Source organism: Emys orbicularis, chromosome 8 (assembly GCF_028017835.1).
Source record: "Emys orbicularis isolate rEmyOrb1 chromosome 8, rEmyOrb1.hap1, whole genome shotgun sequence".
Classification (NCBI taxonomy): Eukaryota; Metazoa; Chordata; order Testudines; family Emydidae; genus Emys; species Emys orbicularis.
Genome location: NC_088690.1, coordinates 74607669 through 74626092, shown reverse-complemented (window position 1 = coordinate 74626092; position 18424 = coordinate 74607669). Strand labels below are relative to the sequence as shown.

Here is an 18424-nt window from a genome sequence, read left to right as displayed (position 1 = left end):
CCAGAGGCTTCCCCTCAGAAAAGGACCCGGTTCTCTATGAAATGCTCCAGATGTCTAGAGTAATTTCTACAGGCCCCTGTTAAACGGCTAGAGAACCCAGTGGTTTAATCCTTATTCCAGTCTGTTGGTCTGTCCCACAAGGGCATGGGGTGTGGAGGAGTCTTTGGCCAGCCAAAGGAACTGCTTGTTCCTTTCAGCCCCAGTAACTGGTTGCTGGCCGCGTATGTTTCCAAGGGACCTGGGCCAGATTTTTAAAGCTGCAGAGAGGGACTTTCCAAAGTGCCTTGGTGCAGCTAAATACCTTTACAAATATGTTACACTGCTGAGCTATGATTCTGCTGCTTAGGGCCCAGCGCTGGCTCCATGGGCTGACTACAGAGTGTCTCACAAACTGCTGGCTGCCATGCGTGCCTATGGCATGTCTATGTCTCTGGCTCTCCCTGGCAGGTGTAGGCATTTGAAAATCCGGACCCCCTGTCTGGTTGCCATTACGCCACCTTGGCTGTATGCCCCCAGAGACATGCTGTGGCTGGGAGCATTTCAGGCCTGCTCTGTCAGCCCCTCAGGTGTGAGCGCCTGCCCTGGGCGTTCAAATGCAAAATCACAGAGACCAGGGCCAGCTCCAGCTTTTTTGCCGCCCCAAGCAGTGAAGAAAAAAAAAAGAAAAACCTGATTGAGCTGCCGCCGAAGAGGAAGAGAGTGAGTGAAGGACCCGCCGCCAAAGACCCAGACGTGCCGCCCCAACAACGGACGGACATGCCACCCCTTTCTATTGGCCGCCCCAGGCACCCGCTTCCTTCGCTGGTGCCTGGAGCCGGCCCTGCCAGAGACCTTGCCCAGCAAGGAAAGAGGAAGAGAAAGCGATAGAAAAGGAACCAGAAGGAGACGTCTAGCATCTGTGTCATCACTGTGACTCTCCCCTCAGAGGCTGTCCCCTCATCCAGCACTCTACAGAGCCTGGCAAGGCACCATGCATGTGCTGCACTCGCTGCTCCGGTTCAGAGAAAGCCAAGCCCGCCTGAGCTGCAAACATGATGTCCCTGCAGTCTGGGCCATGCTCTGCAGCTCTCTGCACTTCACTCCTGCTCGCCTGCATCTGGCTGGGCTGGGCTGAGCAATGCCCGACAGGTAAGCGCCCTGCAAGGCTCCTTTGCTCCACACAGTGAGGAGGTTTGCCCCCCACCCCCGCTTCAAGCCATCCCAACGCCCTGGGGGTCTCCCCTCTTGGGCTTACTGCAGCGGGGGGCAGGGAGAAATTCCGGGGGGGGAGACTCTCTCAGTCCTGGCTGGGTAGAATTGGACACACTGCTCCTAAGGCTGCGTAAGGCAAATGGGTTCTTCCTTCTCCCTGCCTAGGTGCCGAGCTGCCTGGTGGGTGAGGCCAAGGCCCCGCGGGGTGAATGCGTTGCCACGGCTTCCTGTTTGGTGCAAGGATTTCTTGCTCCCAGAGGCCTCGGCTGGACACCTGTCTGATGAAATTCCCACCCATAGCCCAGGGCTCGTCCTGCATTGGGACTGAGCCCTCCTGTCCCTACTATGATCGGCTGGCCCAGCCACTATTTGCTGTCAGGATGTCAGGGCCCGTGAGCTCTGTTATGACTGAGGACTGCTATTGCCGAGGCTGTGGAGCAGGGATGTGCCCGCCCGTTTGGAGCTGGGAGCGTTTGGGGCAGCTGTTTGTTTATCTCAGAGCAGTGGCTCTCAAACTTTCTGGACAACTGGACCCCTTTCAGGAGTCTGATTTGTCTTGTGTACCCCAAGTTTCACCTCACTTAAAAACTACTTGCTTATAAAATCAGACATAAAAATGCAAAAGGGACTCAGCACACTGTTACTGAACAACTTTCTCATTTTTACCATATAATTATAAAATAAATCAATTGGGATATAAATATTGTCCTTACATTTCAGTGTACAGTATATAGGGCAGTATAAACAAGTCATTGTCTGTATGAAATTTTAATTTGTACTGACTTCACTAGTGCTTTTTCTGTAGCCTGTTGTAAAACTAGGCAAATATCTAGATGAGTTGATGTACCCCCTGGAAGATCTCTGCATGCCCCCAGGAGTGCACGTACCACTGTCTTAGAGACAGATTGAGACTTCGCTGGGGTTGGGGGAGGAGGGATGTGGGCCGTGCACTTCCTTCTTCTCAGCTGGTAGACTTTCCAAATGAAAAAGCCATGGGCTTGTGGGCAGGGCTCCCTTCCTCCACCTCGGCTGGGTAGAAATAACACCAAATGCCCCTGCTGACCTGCAATGCTCCCTGCCTGGTCCGAGAGCCAAGGGGCAGGCTTGGGCGCAGGCTGCAGGAAATCCATCCAGCTGGGTCTGAAACATGACCAAGGAACATTGGGGGCTGCTGATTGGCTCCTACGTCCATCTTCAGGCACCTAAAGGAGTGGTTTGATTTTCAAAGGTGCTGAGCTCCCACTGGAGTCATGATTACTTCCTGGATGCGGCAGTGTCCAACGCTCTCGGCCACTCGACCAGCTGCCATAGAATCCAATGGCTGTAAAGGAGGCTGGGGGAGGAGGACGGCTCAGCTTTATGGAGCACAGTGTGAGCAGCGCTGTGCTCATGTACATACCTTGCAATGCCATGCATTCTTTATGCCCGTGCCAGAGGGGATGTTACAAGTCAATACATTAAGCTCAGCTGCGTGGAGCCAGCTACTTGGCTCCACGCAGCTGAGCTTAATGCATCGACTTGTAACATCCTCTCTGGCACGGGTATAAAGAATGCACAAATGCATTAACCATCCAACCTGCACCCTCTGCCAGACTCCAGTCAGCACTAATGCCTGCGTCCTGGCAAAACTCTCTGTGTTTAGCAAGAGCAAACAGAGACCACGATCCCAACCGCTGTCTGCAGAGTCTCTCTCTCTCTCCTGAGCCCTGCAATCCTGCTGGGGCTGCAATCACCCCTGTGTGTGAGGGGAGCTGCAGGCACCTCCCTGCTCTTCACACAGGTTGCTATCTCGGTTGGCTCAGGTGCCATGGGAAATATAGCTGTATCTCTGATGTCGCTATATCTGCCTCCCCGGGGCTGTCAGCGCAGCCCAGGTCCCCCTTTCCAGTGGGGCAGTTGGACATGGCTTTCCTCGCTGTGTCAGCCCAGATAACGCTCTGGTCGCATCTTGGCTTGGCAATCAGTGAATTGTGTGCTCAGTTCCTCTTTCCTCAGTTCCTTGTCGGCTGTTCCCATCACACAGGCTGCTGCCAGTGCTGGTATTCCACCTGACCAGTGCAGCTCCTCGCCAAGTTCTGAGCAGCCGTGGTCAGGCTGCTTACTCAGGCTTTTCGCTGGGCTGTGCGGCTGAGGTCACGTACTCCAACAGCCAGCCTTTGCTCAGACTCAGCACTAGTGAGTTGGGCCATTACCAGTTGTCACTTGCAGCTGGGGCTGTGTTAGTGTCTGCGAGAGGATCCAGCTCCCAAAAGCCCAGCCATCAGCTCTTACCGAGTGGTCTGGCCATTTTGCTACAGCTCAGGCCATTCTCACTTGGTCCAAGTTTGGGTTGCCACGTGACATGTTATACGTGGCTCCTTTGCTTGGCCTTTCACAAGAGCTCCAATTTCCAACCCCCCCCCCCCCCTCGTGGCGCCTCTCAAGCGTTGCGGACACTCGTGTCTGCGGCTCAATTGCTAGCAGGCCGAAGTCTCAGGCCTCAGAACTCAGCATCTGCTGGAACTTGCCCCTTGGGGTGTGGCCCCATGCTACACACACATTTCCTCCCCAATCCCTACCACTGACAGCACCAGGGGCTTTCCCATCTAGCCATCCTGCTGGAGCTTCAGGGCCATGGGGCCTCATTTTGGTACTGATGCTATTGAATCTGTGTCAGGCATGGCTCTGACACACAGGAATTCAGCAGAGCGACTTTGCTCAGGTTCTGCACTGAAGGTTGCTAAGGCAGGAGTTCGGGCCCATCTTGTAGGGCACTTCCAGGCTGTGTGGTGCAGCAGCAGCAACGAAGCATTAGGCTGACGGTAGGTGTTGAGTCTTTGCTGTCTGCACAACATTAAGAAAGAGGAAGCCACACAGGCACTGTTGGTGACTGATTTTAGTAAGCACATGCAAAGCAGGCCTAGCTATATATACACGCACTGTTGCTCTGTTAAGATCTGGTGGCTTCTGCAATCGAGGACCGGGAGACTCACTGTCCAATGCCCATCCATTACACAAGGCGTTCTGAAGATATTTTCTAGAAGGGCATGGTGCCCCTGAACTAGTACTGGCCCTTGGATTCACCCTGGAGCATAAACATGTGCTCTCCCAGAACCTCAGCAAAAGTGTGAACCTTCTGGGTTACAGTTAACTGTCTCAGGGGTAGCACGGAACATACAGACACTTTGCGCAGAGCTCCATAACACTGGTGCTCTTTACTAAATCACACACAAGAAATACACAGATTAGGGTTGTTGATTAATTGCCGTTAACTCACGCGGTTAACTCAAAAAAATTCATTGCGATAAAAAAAATTCATTGCGATTAATTGCAATTTTAATCACACTGTTAATCAATAGAATACCATTGAAATTTATTAAATATTTTGGATGCTTTTCTACATTTTCAGATATATTGATTTCAGTTACAACACAGAATACAAAGTATACACTGCTTACTTTATATTATTATTTTTGATAACAAATATTTGCACTATAAAAATGATAAAAGAAATAGTATTTTTTCAATTCACCTCATACAAGTACTGTAGTGCAATCTCTTTATCATGAAAATGCAACTTACAAATGTAGAATTTTTTTTGTTACATAACTGCACTCACAAACAAATCAATGCAAAACTTTAGAGCCTACGAGTCCACATAGTCCTACTTCTTTTTCAGCCAATTGCTAAGACAAGCAAGTTTGTTTACATTTACAGGAGATAATGCTGCCCGCTTCTTATTTACAGTGTCACCAGAAAGTGAGAACAGGTGTTCACATGGGACTTTTGTAGCCAGCATTGCAGGGTATTTACGTGCCAGATATGCTAAACATTCGTATGCCCCTTCATGCTTCGGCCACCATTCCAGAGGACATGCTTCTATGCTGCTGATGCTCATTAAAAAAATAATGCATTAATTAAATTTGTGACCGAACTCTTTGGGGGAGAATTGTATGTCTCCGGCTCTGTTTTACCCACATTCTGCCATATATTTCATGTTATAGTAGTCTCAGATTACTCAGCACATGTTCATTTTAAGAACACTTTTGCTGCAGATTTGACAAAACACAAAGTAGGTACCAATGTGAGATTTCTAAAGACAGCTACAGCACTCAACCCAAGGTTTAAGAATCTGAAGTGCCTGCCAAAATCTGAGGCCTGGTCTACACTACGAGTTTAGGTCGACTTTAGCTGCGTTAAGTCGACTTAAACCTGGACACGTTTACACGACGAAGCCCTTTCTTTCGACTTAAAGGGCCCTTTAAACCGGTTTCTTTACACCACCTCGACGAGGGGATTAGCGATAAAATCGGCCTTAGGGGGGTCGGAATTGGGTTAGTGAGGACGGAATTCGACATTAGTGGCCTCCGGGAGCTATCCCACAGTGCTTCATTGTGACCGCTCTGGACAGCACTCTCATCTCAGATGCACTGGCCAGGTAGACAGGAAAAACCCCGCGAACGTTTGAATTTCATTTCCTGTTTGCTCAGCGTGGAGAGCACAGGTGACCACGCAGAGCTCATCAGCACAGGTAACCGTGATGGAGTCCCAGTCCCAGTCCCAGGATCGCAAAAGAGCTCCAGCCTGGACCGAACGGGAGGTACGGGATCTGATCGCCATCTGGGGAGATGAAGCAGTGCTGGCCGAACTCCGAAACAGTAAAAGAAATGGCAAAACATTAGAAAAGATCTCCAAGGCCATGAAGGACAGAGGCCATAACAGGGACGCACAGCAGTGCCGCGTGAAAATTAAGGAGCTAAGGCAAGCCTACCACAAAGCCAGAGACGCAAACGGAAGGTCCGGGGCTGAGCCGCAAACATGCCGCTACTACGAGGAGCTGCATGCCATTCTAGGGGGTGCAGCCACCAGTAGCCCAAGCGTGTGCTATCAGTCCCTCTCTGGAGACAGGGAAGCGGGTTCGGCGGACGAGGAAGATGAGGATGGAGAGAACATCATAGATAGCTCACAGCAGCAAGGAAGCGGAGAAACCAGTTTCCCCAACAGCCAGGATATGTTTGTCACCCTGGACCTGGAACCAGTAACCCCCGAACTCACCCAAGACCCTGTGGGCACACAGGGGACCTCTGGTGAGTGTACCTTTGTAAATATTACACATGGTTTAAAAACAAGCGTGTTTAATGATTAATGATTAATTTGCCCTGGCAATCGCGGCCAGTACAGCTACTGGAAAAGTCTGTTAACGTGTATGGGGATGGAGCGGAAATCCTCCAGGGACATCTCCAGAAAGCTCTCCTTCATGTACTCCCAAAGCCTTTGCAAAAGGTTTCTGGGGAGGGCTGCCTTATCCCGTCCGCCATGGTAGGACACTTTACCACGCCAGGCCAGTAGCACGTAGTCTGGAATCATTGCATAACAAAGCATGGCAGCATATGGTCCCGGTGTTTGCTGGCATGCAGACAACATCCATTCCTTATCGCTCTTTGTTATCCTCAGGAGAGTGATATCATTCACGGTCACCTGGTTGAAATGGGGCGATTTTATTAAGGGGACATTCAGAGGTGCCCCTTCCTGCTCTGCTGAACAGAAATATTCCCCGCTGCTAACCACGCGGTGGGGGGGAGGGGTGAAGTGACCATCCCAGAGAATTGGGTGTGTGGGGGAGGGGAGTTAGTTGGGTTTGTGCTGCATGTTAAACCTGAAACCGCAGCCCCTCCTTTTACATTGCAAACCCATTTTAAATGGCCAACCCAACGGGTGCTTGGTATGGTTAATGAGAGCAGTACTGTTTTAAACCATCCCCACTTGTTAACAAGGTTAAAAAAGCCAAAAGACTGTGTCTTACCATGGCTGCCTGCAAGCTGAAATCTGTGGCCTGGAACTGCGTGAGTGATCTCTCACACCAAACAGGCAGGCCCTCAATATAAGAGGAAAAATGCGACCTTGTAACGAAAGCACATGTGCTGTGTGATGCACGGCAAAATCTAAAGTGAAAGAGTGTACCCATTGTTCTCAAAAATGTATCTTTTTTAAACAACTCTCCCTTCTCCTCCACCAGCTGCAAATGTTTCACCTTCACAGAGGCTAGTGAATATTCGAAGAAGGAAGCGAAGGACGCGTGACGAAATGTTCACTGAACTATAGACTGCCTCCCACGCTGACAGAGCACAGTAGAATGCGTGGAGGCAGTCAATGACTGATTTTAGAAAAGCCCAATATGAGCGAGAGGAGAGGTGGCGAGCTGAATCGCTGGCTGAAGAGCAGAGGGTGCGTGCTGAAACGCGGGCTGAAGAGGAGAAGTGGCGTCAGCTTGTACTCAGAAAGCAAGAGTCGATGCTCCGGCTGCTGGAGCATCAAACTGATATGCTCCTGCGTATGGTTGAGCTGCAGGAAAGGCAGCAGGAGCAGAGACCGCCGCTACAGCCCCTCTGTAACCAACAGCAGGAGCAGAGACCGCCGCTACAGCCCCTCTGTAACCAACAGCAGGAGCAGAGACCGCCGCTACAGCCCCTCTGTAACCACCAGCCCTCCTCCCCAAGTCCCATTGCCTCCTCACCCAGACGCCCAAGAACACGGTGGGGGGGCCTCCGGCCACCCAATCACTCCACCCTAGATGATTTCCACAGCAATAAGTTTTAAAGTTTTAAAGTGCAGTGTGTCCTTTTCCTTCCCTCCTCCCCAACCCATCCCGGGCAACCTTTGCAATTATCCCCCTAGTTGTGTGCTGCTTCCCTCCTCCCCCACCCATCCCGGGCTACCTTTGCAATTATCCCCCTAGTTGTGTGCTCAATTAATAAAGAATGCATGAATGTGAAGTAACAATGACTTTATTGCCTCTGCAAGTGGTGCTTGAAGAGGGGAGGGTAGGGGAGGTTGGGGTGCTTGGTTTACAGGGTAGTAGAGTTAACCGGGTGTGTGTGGGGGGCTGCGATTTCATCAAGGAGAAACAAACAGAAGTTTCACACCATATCCTGCCCAGTCACAAAACTAGTTTTCAAAGCCTCTCTGATGCGCACCGCGCCCTGCTGTGCTGCTCTAACCGACCTGGTGTCTGGCTGCGCGTAATCAGCGGCCAGGCGATTTGCCTCTACCTCCCACCCCGCCATAAATGTCTCCCCCTTACTCTCACAGATATTGTGGAGCGCACAGCAAGCAGCAATAACAATGGGGATATTCTTTTCGCTGAGGTCACAGCGAGTCAGTAAGCTGCGCCAGCGCGCTTTTAAACGCCCAAATGCACATTCCACCACCATTCGGCACTTGCTCAGCCTGTAGTTGAACAGGTCCTGACTCCTGTCCAGGCTGCCTGTGTATGGCTTCATGAGCCATGGCATTAAGGGGTAGGCTGGGTCCCCAAGGATCACGATAGGCATTTCAACATCCCCAATGGTTATTTTCTGGTCCGGGAAGAAAGTCCCTTCCTCCAGCTTTCGAAACAGAAGAGAGTGCCTGAAGACGCGAGCATCATGTACCCTTCCCGGCCAGCCCACGTTGATGTCGGTGAAACGTCCCTTGTGAGCCACCAGGGCTTGCAGCAGCATTGAAAAGTACCCCTTGCGGTTTATGTACTCGGTGGCTTGGTGCGCCGGTGCCAAGATAGGGATATGGGTTCCGTCTATCGCCCCACCACAGTTTGGGAATCCCATTGCAGCAAAGCCATCCACTATGTCCTGCACGTTTCCCAGAGTCACTACCCTTGATATCACCAGGTCTCTCATTGCCCTGGCAACTTGGATCACAGCAGCCCCCACAGTAGATTTGCCCACTCCAAATTGATTCCCGACTGACCGGTAGCTGTCTGGCGTTGCAAGCTTCCACAGGGCTATCGCCACTCGCTTCTCAACTGTGAGGGCTGCTCTCATCCTGGTATTCTGGCGCTTCAGGGCAGGGGAAAGCAAGTCACAAAGTTCCATGAAAGTGCCCTTACGCATGCGAAAGTTTCGCAGCCACTGGGAATCGTCCCAGACCTGCAACACGATGCGGTCCCACCAGTCTGTGCTTGTTTCCCGGGCCCAGAATCGGCGTTCCATGGCATGAACCTGCCCCAGTAACACCATGATTTCCACATTGCTGGGGCCTGTGCCTTGTGAGAGGTCCATGTCAATTTCCTCATCACTATCGTCACCGCGCTGCAATCGCCTCCTCCTCCTCAGCTGGTCCTCCTGGTTTTGCTTTGGCATGTCCAGGCTCTGCATATACTCCAGGACAATGCGTGTGGTGTTCATAGTGCTCATAATTGCCGCGGTGATCTGAGCGGGCTCCATGATCCCAGTGCTAGCTATGGCGTCTGGTCTGAAAAAAGGCGCGAAACTAGTATCTAAAGACCAGGGGAAGAAGGGAGGGAGGGAGGGAGGGGCGGGCGACTGACGACATGGCGTACAGGTACAGGGAATTAAAATCAAGAAAGGTGGCTGTGCATCAGGGAGAAATACAAACAACTGTCACACAGAATGCCCCCCCCCCAGAGATTGAACTCCTAAGCCTGGGTTTAGCAGGCCATTGATTTGACGGAGGGAGGGGGGAAGGAAATGAATACAGAACAAATCTATTTTTTACATCTTAAGACGACAGTGCAGCATGACTGATAGCCCTCGGCATTTTCTGGGTGCTTGGCAGCAAATACTTGGCAGCAAATAGTATACTACGACTGGTAACCATCATTGTCCAACGAGGACGGTTAAAGGCAAGGGGTTGCTGCTGTGTAGCAATGTAGCCCCACGTGTGCCAGCCTCATGTCTGCCAGCACCCAGATCGCCCTCGGCCTTTTCTGGGTGCTTAGCAGACAATACTTGGCAGCAAATAGTATACTACGACTGGTAACCATCATTGTCCAACGAGGACATCTATGAGCATTTCAGGCAACCTGTAAATTTACTTGCTTTCAGACCTGAGGAAAGCTCTTCTTGCAGATCTGCTGAGCACCCAGATCGCCCTCGGCCTCTTCTGGATGCTCAGCAGACAATACTGACAGGACGGTTACCAGTCGTAATAAACCATCGACTGCCAAAAGGCAAGGGGCTGGTACAATGCAGCCCTACGGCTGCCAGCACCACAGCTACCAGCATCCCGAGCGCCGATGAAGGCTACTACTCATGCTGCACCATCTACCGCCAAAAGGCAGTAAGCTGCTGCTGCTGTTTAGCAATGCAGTCCCACGTTTGCCGGCACCCGGAAGACATATGGTGACGGTGAGCTGAGCTGAGCGGGCTCCATGCTTGGCGTGGTATGTTGTCTGCACAGGTAACCCAGGTAAAAAGGCGCGAATCTATTGTCTGCCGTTGCTGTGACGGCGGGGGAGGGGCGTGACGCAATGTACCCAGAACCCCCCGCGGCACTGCTTTGCATCATTCGGGCATTGCGATCTCAACCCATAATTCCAATGGGCGCCGGAGACTCCGGGAACTGTGGGATAGGTACCCATAGGCACCCATAGTGCAATGCGCCGGAAGTCGACGCTAGCCTCGGTACTGTGGACGCGGTCCGCCGACTTCATGCACTTAGAGCATTTTATGTGGGGACACACACAGTCGGCTGCATAAAACCGGTTTCTATAAAACCGGCTTCTATAAATCCGACCTAATTTTGTAGTGTAGACAAGCCCTGAGAGGGACGATGTGTGGAGCATGCTTTCAGAAGTCTTAAAAGATCAACACTCTGATGCGGAAACTACATTACCCGAACCACCAAAAAAGAAAATCAACCTTCTGCTGGTGGCATCTGACTCAGATTATGAAAATGAACATGCATCAGTCCGCACTGCTTTGGATCATTATCGAGCAGAACCTGTCATCAGCATGGACGCATGTCCTCTGGAATGGTGGATGAAGCATGAAGGGACATAGGAATCTTTAGCACACCTGGCACGTAAATATCTTGGGACGCCGGCTGCAACAGTGCCATGCGAACACCTGTTCTCACTTTCAAGTGACATTGTGAACAAGAAGCAGGCAGCATTATCTTCTGCAAATGTAAACAAACTTGTTTGTCTGAGTGACTGGCTGAACAAGAAATAAACCCTATCTGCATTTCCCCCCATTCAGCTCCTTGGGAGGCCATCTTCAGGTAGATGGGTCCCCCCACATTTTTAAACTGGTGAAAAATGACCAGAAAGAGAGAACACACACACACACACACACACACACACACACAAAATCAGCTTCTGCCCTTTATACCTGCAGTCAGGTGAGCCCCAGCAGGTGACTTTGTTGCCAGACAACCGCTCCCCTGACAGACCAGTTCTCCAGGGTAAAATCCAGCCTTTTGTCCAAGGGGCTTCCTTTTACAATGGAGGCCCATCACGATTTAATGTACTTCTGCTGTCCTAGGAGGAGGAGACAGCAGCTCATGGTGGATACACAGAGCCCAGGGGGCATTCCTGATTAAGTTGTACAGGTTGGTTTCCAAAATCACTGCAACACTAGAGCAAGTAGAGCAGGTCAACATGGTTTTGAACAAAAAAATCCTGGCTGGATTTTATCGGAACTCCAAGAGATCAGGTCCATTTGGCTAAAAGTTTTCAGTGGAAAAATGATGCCACTTTCCAGACAAAACATTTCAGTATTTTGTGTTTCATTTTGATGTTTGGAAACTGAAAAACAACAACAAAAATGGTTTCCAATTTGGTTTGAGTATTTTGGGGACTTCCACTGGTAAAAGGGGTGTTTGCCAGAGTTGTGCCCAGTTCCTGCTCCTTTGCATCTCAGTGATTTGTAGTTTCTGCACTGGCATCAGGGCTGGGTGGTGAGTACTTGTCTCTGTTTGATAGGTTTGTCATGTGCCTTGCAGACCAAGACGCTGTCTGGGAATGGCACACATTGGTGGGCAAACTGGCAGAGGTCACTGTCAATCCTCAGCACCCCCTTGTGGCAAAACCAGGCAACACAGCAACTCTGCCTCAGTTTCCCTATTCCTTTGATGTACCAATTGCCATCTAGCCTGCTTGTTGGGTCTTTGATGTCACCTCAGCCTTCTGGCCAGGTTGTTGCTAGTTCTTTCCCCTTTCAGGATGGTAAAGAGTCCACAACGTCAGGAGGCCAGATGCCCTAGATGAAGGGCTCACAGTCCCTGGCCTCTTTGGGCCTGGCTTGCTTTTTCAAGGCTTTAATAACCCAGGTGTAAGGGCCTGGGACGTAGGCAATCTGGCCTAGCAGTCACAGCTGGGGTGGTGGCCACACATCAAGGATGGCCATGAGGCGGCAGTCAGCAAGCAGGGACTGGATTAATCACTAGAGCCATGATCAATAGGCAAGTGGCAGTACTTCCTGTGGTGCCTAATCTTCCTGTGGTGCTCAGCATGGCCTCCTGGTGGTGACGTGGAAACGTCAGCCAGTCCAATCTCGGTCTCCCGCCCTAGTTCCTTGCAAATGGCTGAACTATTTTGGCTGCAACTTCCCCCCCAGAGTTCAGCCTGAGGCAGGCACCCTGCGTGGACAATTTCAGCCCAAGTGGATAAGTTTGGTAAAGCTGTAGGGAACTGAAAACAGGGCCCTGTAACAGGACGCGCTGGGCAACCTTAATAACAGGTGGTGCTACCAGCCCGGTCCACCCTGTGAAAAGTCCACTGCTATTTTCCTGTGTACGTTTCCCCTTAACTTCACCCCATTGCTCCTAGTCGGACACCCTTCTGTCTGCTCTGCCTTTGGTGTGCTCCCACTCAGATCCCTGTGGCTGGGGAGTGTGGCCCTGCTTAGCCATTGCTTCTTAGGCAAGCTAGGCTTTCTTCTTTCCTGACCAGGAAGGACTGAGCTGCATTGCACATACCCTGAGGGGTAGGGGCAGAGGGCGTGCTGCTGTAACACACGTCAAACTCCGATAGTGCGCTCTGTGGGCACAGGATTCTTGCTCAGTCCTGCTAGAACGAACACCTGCAATCAGAGCAGCAAGAGATTCAGGGTCTGTCTGGAGCAGGGCTCAGATGGAATTGTCTCAAACACAGTTTAACGTGGCGACTCAATAGCCTACTACCACGAGCCCCATGGTTAAACTGCTCTGCTCCCAGCGGTCAAGGCCAGGCCTACCACACAGAATACCAACAAACTGCCGCTAATTCCCTGTAACAGTGTCTGTCTGGTACTTTGAACCAGGCTTTAGTTAAGCATTAGCTGCTCTCGAACGCTTTAAAGCATAAACTCCACGCAGCCAGCTGTAATGCACAGCAGAGCGCCAGGCTCCTCCTCAGAACAGGGCTCAGACTAACTGCCCCTGGGCCACAGCAACCCCAGCCACCCAGGCACACTGCGTCCCGACATCACAACCTCTGGGGAGCACAGGCTGTGTGTGTCTGGCTGCGTGTTCTGGGAGGGTGGGGGGCCAGCAAGTTGAGACACTGTGAAAACCTCAGTGAGCAGTGGAAGCTCACAGCACGCCCCTGGTGCATCTGCCACTTTGCAGCGTGTCCGGGCTGCTGCTGCTGGGCCTGGCATCATCCTTTGATCTAGGAGATTTTCGACTGAGTCCTTGGGCTTCTCCTCACAACTCTGGCAGCTCTCAGCAGGCTGGGCCCAGGGGAAGGGCTGTCAGGGGCTTGGGTCCTTCCTTCTTTTTGAATATGGTTCCTGACACCTAACCTGGAGCCTGGCCGGCCCAGTCCTGGGGATGGAGGCCGTGCTGGGCCAGTCCATCTGGCCCTGACCTGATGCCAAGAGTCCTTGGAGGAAGCCCTGGCCCCACCGTCCTCTGCCTGCAACCAGCTCCTTGCTCCAGAGATGACGGGGGCTAGGTGATGGATTCTTTGGGGCTCAGTGTGCAGGGATCAGCTCACCAGGCTGGGAAGGCTCCGGGGGGGAGGGGGCACAGCAGGGGCTCTCAGTGCCCCCTCCTGGTCACTGCTTACACATCCACCCCAGAGCTTCAGCAACAGCCTCTGGGAGCCTGGGATTCGAAGGCAGGGCCATGTGCCCGCAGTGCCTGTATAGCAGGGCTCATGGCTGGGTCTGGAGAGCACATCCATGCCACTCGTTCCTCCCCCGCCCGGGACACGAGCAGGGGTGGGATGCTCTGTGGCTCTGCCATGGCTGCCCTGCACAGTGCCCCCTGCAGGAGGCAGCCATAACACAGACAGGGGAGACAGTGTGTCCTCTGGGGAGCGTCCCCAAGACGGGGCATTGCCTGGGTCTGCCCTCTGCACACCCCAGCCCGCTCCCAAATGGGGTCCCCCTCACTCAGTCCACAGGGTCTGCCCCTGCAGCAGCTCCCTTCTTCCCCTGCGCTTCTAGCACTCTGCGTGCTCCCGGCCTCACCAGCATGGGCAAGACTGGGGAGACCCCGCTGCAAGCAGCCGAGAGCAGGGGCTGAGCCCTGCCAGCATCTCCTCCCTCCCCCTCCCATGCCTCGGGGTTCTGTGCCATCCCTGCCCCCCCATACACCACCTTCCCCTGCTTTTCCCCTCTAATCCCCCACTGCTTCTCTGACATCTCCTTGGGGGGGGGGGGGAGGCTGCTGTCCCATTTCATGCTGACCCCATCTCCCCCCACCTCTCCCTCACCATGTGCTGTGCATGTCCTGGTGCTGCGTCCTCTTTCCTGGTCCCCACACCTGCTCTCCTTGCTCCCCCCAAGCTGACTGCGCCAGCCTCCGCGCCATGCAGGTCACGCAGACACGGCCCTCTTTGCCACCCGCTTGGCTTCCTCAGCTCCCCCCGGCTGCCCATCCCTGCTCCTATTCCAAGTCCACCTCAGCGCCTCCCTCTGGTTCCCCCACACCGAGCGCCCCTCCCCCAAATGCTTGTCCTGCCTTTGGAGTGGCAGGGTGACACTGGCAGCTCCTCAGGGCAGGCACCCAGCCTGGTAATGCAACCCTGCTCCTCAGCTGGAGCAAGAGCCATCCCCTACCCTCAACAAACATCTGCCCCCCAAGAAGTTGCCCCCGCCCTCCCCATGGAGCTGCCGAGGGGGGAGGGGTGTGATCAGTGTGGTATATTACCGGTACTTGGTGTCTCTTTGGCCAGGGCTGGGTGATGGGTCTAGGGCGGCTCCTGCTGGGCTGCAATGGGGATAATCCCGGGGGTGAAAGGGCTCCAGGCAGAGCCCAGCCTGGTATTCCAGTGTCCGGGAGCTCAGATCTGTCAGTGGGAGAGCCAAGCTCTGAGGCTAAATAGAGCTCTTCCTCAGCTGGCAAAGGGCCTCAGGCCAGGGTAAGGCAACCCAGCTCCATCACTTGGGGTGAAAAATCCACCCCCCGAGCCTCGTGTGAAGCCGACCTCCCCCCGTGTGGACAGTGCTCTGGGGACAGACTCCTTCCAGCGCCTGCCTGGTGGGGGATTAATGGCAGCGCTGGGAGGACCCGCCCCATGCGCCAGTGGCTACACTGAAGCACTGCAGCGCAGTAGCTGTGCCCCAGTAGCGGTTTGAGTGTAGACGTAGCCTCGGGGCGTCACAGCTGAACACAGGGTGGAGAGCTCATAAACGGGTATTGCAAGGGCCCATGCCAGGTGATGGGGCCTGCAAACACCTCTGGCTCCGGGTACCTTTCCCAGCCCTGAAGGAGAGCTGTGTGTGGCTCAAACCTTGTCTCTCTCCCCATCAGCTGTTCCCTCCCCCACCTTGTCTACTGGGACCCAGCGTTGTGCTAGAACGCTGCCCTCTGGTGGCTACTTACAGTCATGGGAAGGCCGGTCTGTGGCTTACACACAGGACTCGGACCCAGGACTCCTGGGTTCTTATTCTGCCTCTGCCTCTGCCTCTGCCTCTGCCTGGCTGCATGGCCTTGGGAGCCTCTTGCCTTCTGTGGCCTTGGGTCCCCTTCTGCAGAATGGGGATACACATGGGTCTGAGCAGTGCCCCAAGCAGGGGCTGGGCAGAGCATTGGTGATCTGCAGGCCTGGCGTGGGGGGCAGCAGGCTGTGCCCAGGCTCCTGGCCTGCAGACTGTAGGAGCGCCCTAACCCTTCTCTCTTGGCCCTGCAGCATCCAGTCAAATCAAAGGCCGAGCCATGATCCGCCTCCCAGCCAGCGAGGAGGCTGGCAGGAACGCCACATTCTCCAGCTCCTGGCTGAAGTCTTACCTCCGTAGCCCAGTGACCACGCTGCTCCTCCCCACACTCTACTCCACGGTGCTGCTGGTCGGACTGCCAGCCAATGCCCTGGCTTTCTGGGTGTTGGCCACCAAGACCAAGAAATGCGCCTCCACCCTCTTCCTGCTCAACCTGGCCGGTGCTGACCTGATCTTCACCTTCCTGCTGCCCTTCAAGATCTCTTACCATCTGCTGGGCAACGACTGGCTCCTTGGGGACTACGCATGCCGTGCCCTGGTCACCCTCTTCTATGGGAACATGTACGGCTCCATCCTCTTCCTCACCTGCATCAGCCTGGACCGCTACATCTCGCTGGTGCACCCCTTCCTGTGGAGGGGCTCCCGGCATGTCTGGCAGGCGGCGGGAGTCTGTGTGGGTGTCTGGCTGGCCGTGGGGCTGGGTTTGAGCCCGCTGCTGCGCTACCGCCATTCCCAGCACGTCCCAGAGCTGAACATCACCACCTGCCATGACATCCTGGAGCCGGACACGGAGCGCGAGCTGGCCTACTACTTCCCTGCGCTGGTGGTGTTGGGCTTCGCCGTGCCCTTCGTGCTCATCACCGTCTCCTACGGCTGGGTGCTGCGGCGGCTGCTCCGCAAGGGGCGGCACTATGGCCATGTGGTACGCCTCCTGGCCCTGGTGCTGCTCGTCTTCACCCTGTGCTTCACGCCCAGCAACGTGCTGCTCTTCTTCCACTACCTGCAGCCCCAGCCCGAGTGGCACAACCTCACCTACAGTTGGTATGTGCTGGCCCTGGCCGTCAGCGCCTTCAACAACTGCCTCGACCCCTTCATCTACTTCTACGTCTCCCGGGACTTCCGGGCCCGGCTCCGGGCCAGGCCCTGTTGCCGGATGGGGCATAACAAGTCCTCCTCAGGCAGGGCCTCCGAGAAGCAAGTGCTGCCCCAGAGGTCCAGTGAGCAGAGCCAGCCCTAGGCCAGGGGAGCCTTCAGGCAGTGGGAGGGGACTAGGAAGCTGCTTTGTGTTTCCCCCACCACTGCCCATGGGGCAACCAAGCGTTTGGAAATGGCTTGCTCCCCAGCTCTGCCCCCAGCGCTTCCTCTGTGGCGCAGGACCCGCATCTCACCCTGCCCCAGCTCCGGGCGAGCTGCACAGAGGGCACCTCCAGCCATGCCATGGGTGCCATCTCAGGAGAGGGAGACAGGGACCAGGAGCAGCACTGACACTGCCTCCCTCTGGGTCCTTGGCTGAGTTCCTTCCCCTTTAAGCGGTGCTGCCCTACCCCATGGGGCTCGGTACCTAATGCACATCAGCCCCCTCAGTATCTGCATGCTCCAGTGAGCTGGACTCACCAGCTGCAGCAGGGTCCCCGTGGCCTCTGGGGGCACACACTGCAAACCGGCAGCGTCCTGGACGTCCAGACGTGGCCAGGGTCAGGGGTGCACATGGAGACATGGGCCCTGGTTACTGAATCTGGAACTCAGCTCCCACACTGGCTGCTGCCCCCTGTCACGTGTCAATGTGCTCCCATGTTGTTGTATTGACAGTGTGGAGCTGCGCTGAGACGTGGCCAGGGGAACGTGGCCAGTTTGGCAGAGGGACTGCTGGCCCCTGTTCAGCCTGTTTGGAATCATGGGGGTAAAATATTCACTGGTGCAATGCTCAGTAGTGGGGTCGTGTTTGTGCTGTCATTAGGTTTCAGAATCCACCCCCATTCAGATGAGGGGGCAGTTCCTCCCACTGGGAGCTGTTGTTTCAGGCTGGCTGCAGACTCAGGCAGGCTCCCTGCATTGGCAACCCAGGCTCCCTTGCAAACAGGAGGCTGAGATCCTGGAACAGGTGTCTGCAGCATGGGCCCCACTCGGCCGTGTCCATTAAACTAAAGGCAAAGTGATTTTACCCTCACCGTTTTCTGTGTCCTCGTGTGTCTCGTGTACAGCCCCCAGCTGTCACGTGTCCTCCCCTGAGTGAGCCTGGGATAGTGGGTGGGGGAGCTGCTCCCTGGGAGCCTATCCCTCCCTCACCGCAGGGTGCTCTCAGCTCAGCCCCAGTGTGACCCTGAGAATCCCCCCAGGGCCGACCCACACCCACACCTTGACCTCAACTCCATGCCAGTAACTCGGTGACCCACTGCAGCCCTGAACACCCCCAGTACTGGAGCACAAACCTTGCTGTGACCCTCCTCTCAGCTCTGGCCCTGGGCTCCTGATAGGACCCTCAACCCCCCAGATGTGCCCAGGGTTCCAGATGGGAGTGCATCCACTGAGGCTCCTGCCATGACCGCCATCTCCCTGCTGCGGCTCTAAGGCCCCCGCTCTGCCCCTTT

The 18424-nt window shown here is 54.3% G+C and overlaps 1 protein-coding gene across 1 annotated transcript; it reads left to right on the top strand.

The window, feature by feature from the left end:
* Window positions 1-1031: 1031 nt before the first annotated feature.
* LOC135882144 (proteinase-activated receptor 4-like) lies at window positions 1032-17073 on the top strand. Its single transcript, XM_065408941.1, has 2 exons — window positions 1032-1128; window positions 16031-17073. Exons 1-2 carry the CDS (start codon window positions 1032-1034, stop codon window positions 17071-17073), a joined length of 1140 nt encoding a protein of 379 aa, XP_065265013.1.
* The last annotated feature ends 1351 nt before the right edge of the window (window positions 17074-18424 follow it).

Bases quoted from the DNA above. Each gene is read 5' to 3' on its own strand.
- LOC135882144 (XM_065408941.1), top strand. From the start codon at position 1,032: ATGATGTCCCTGCAGTCTGGGCCATGCTCTGCAGCTCTCTGCACTTCA. The intron at 1,129-16,030 runs GTAAGCGCCCTG...TTGGCCCTGCAG, and splicing joins GGCTGAGCAATGCCCGACAG to CATCCAGTCAAATCAAAGGC.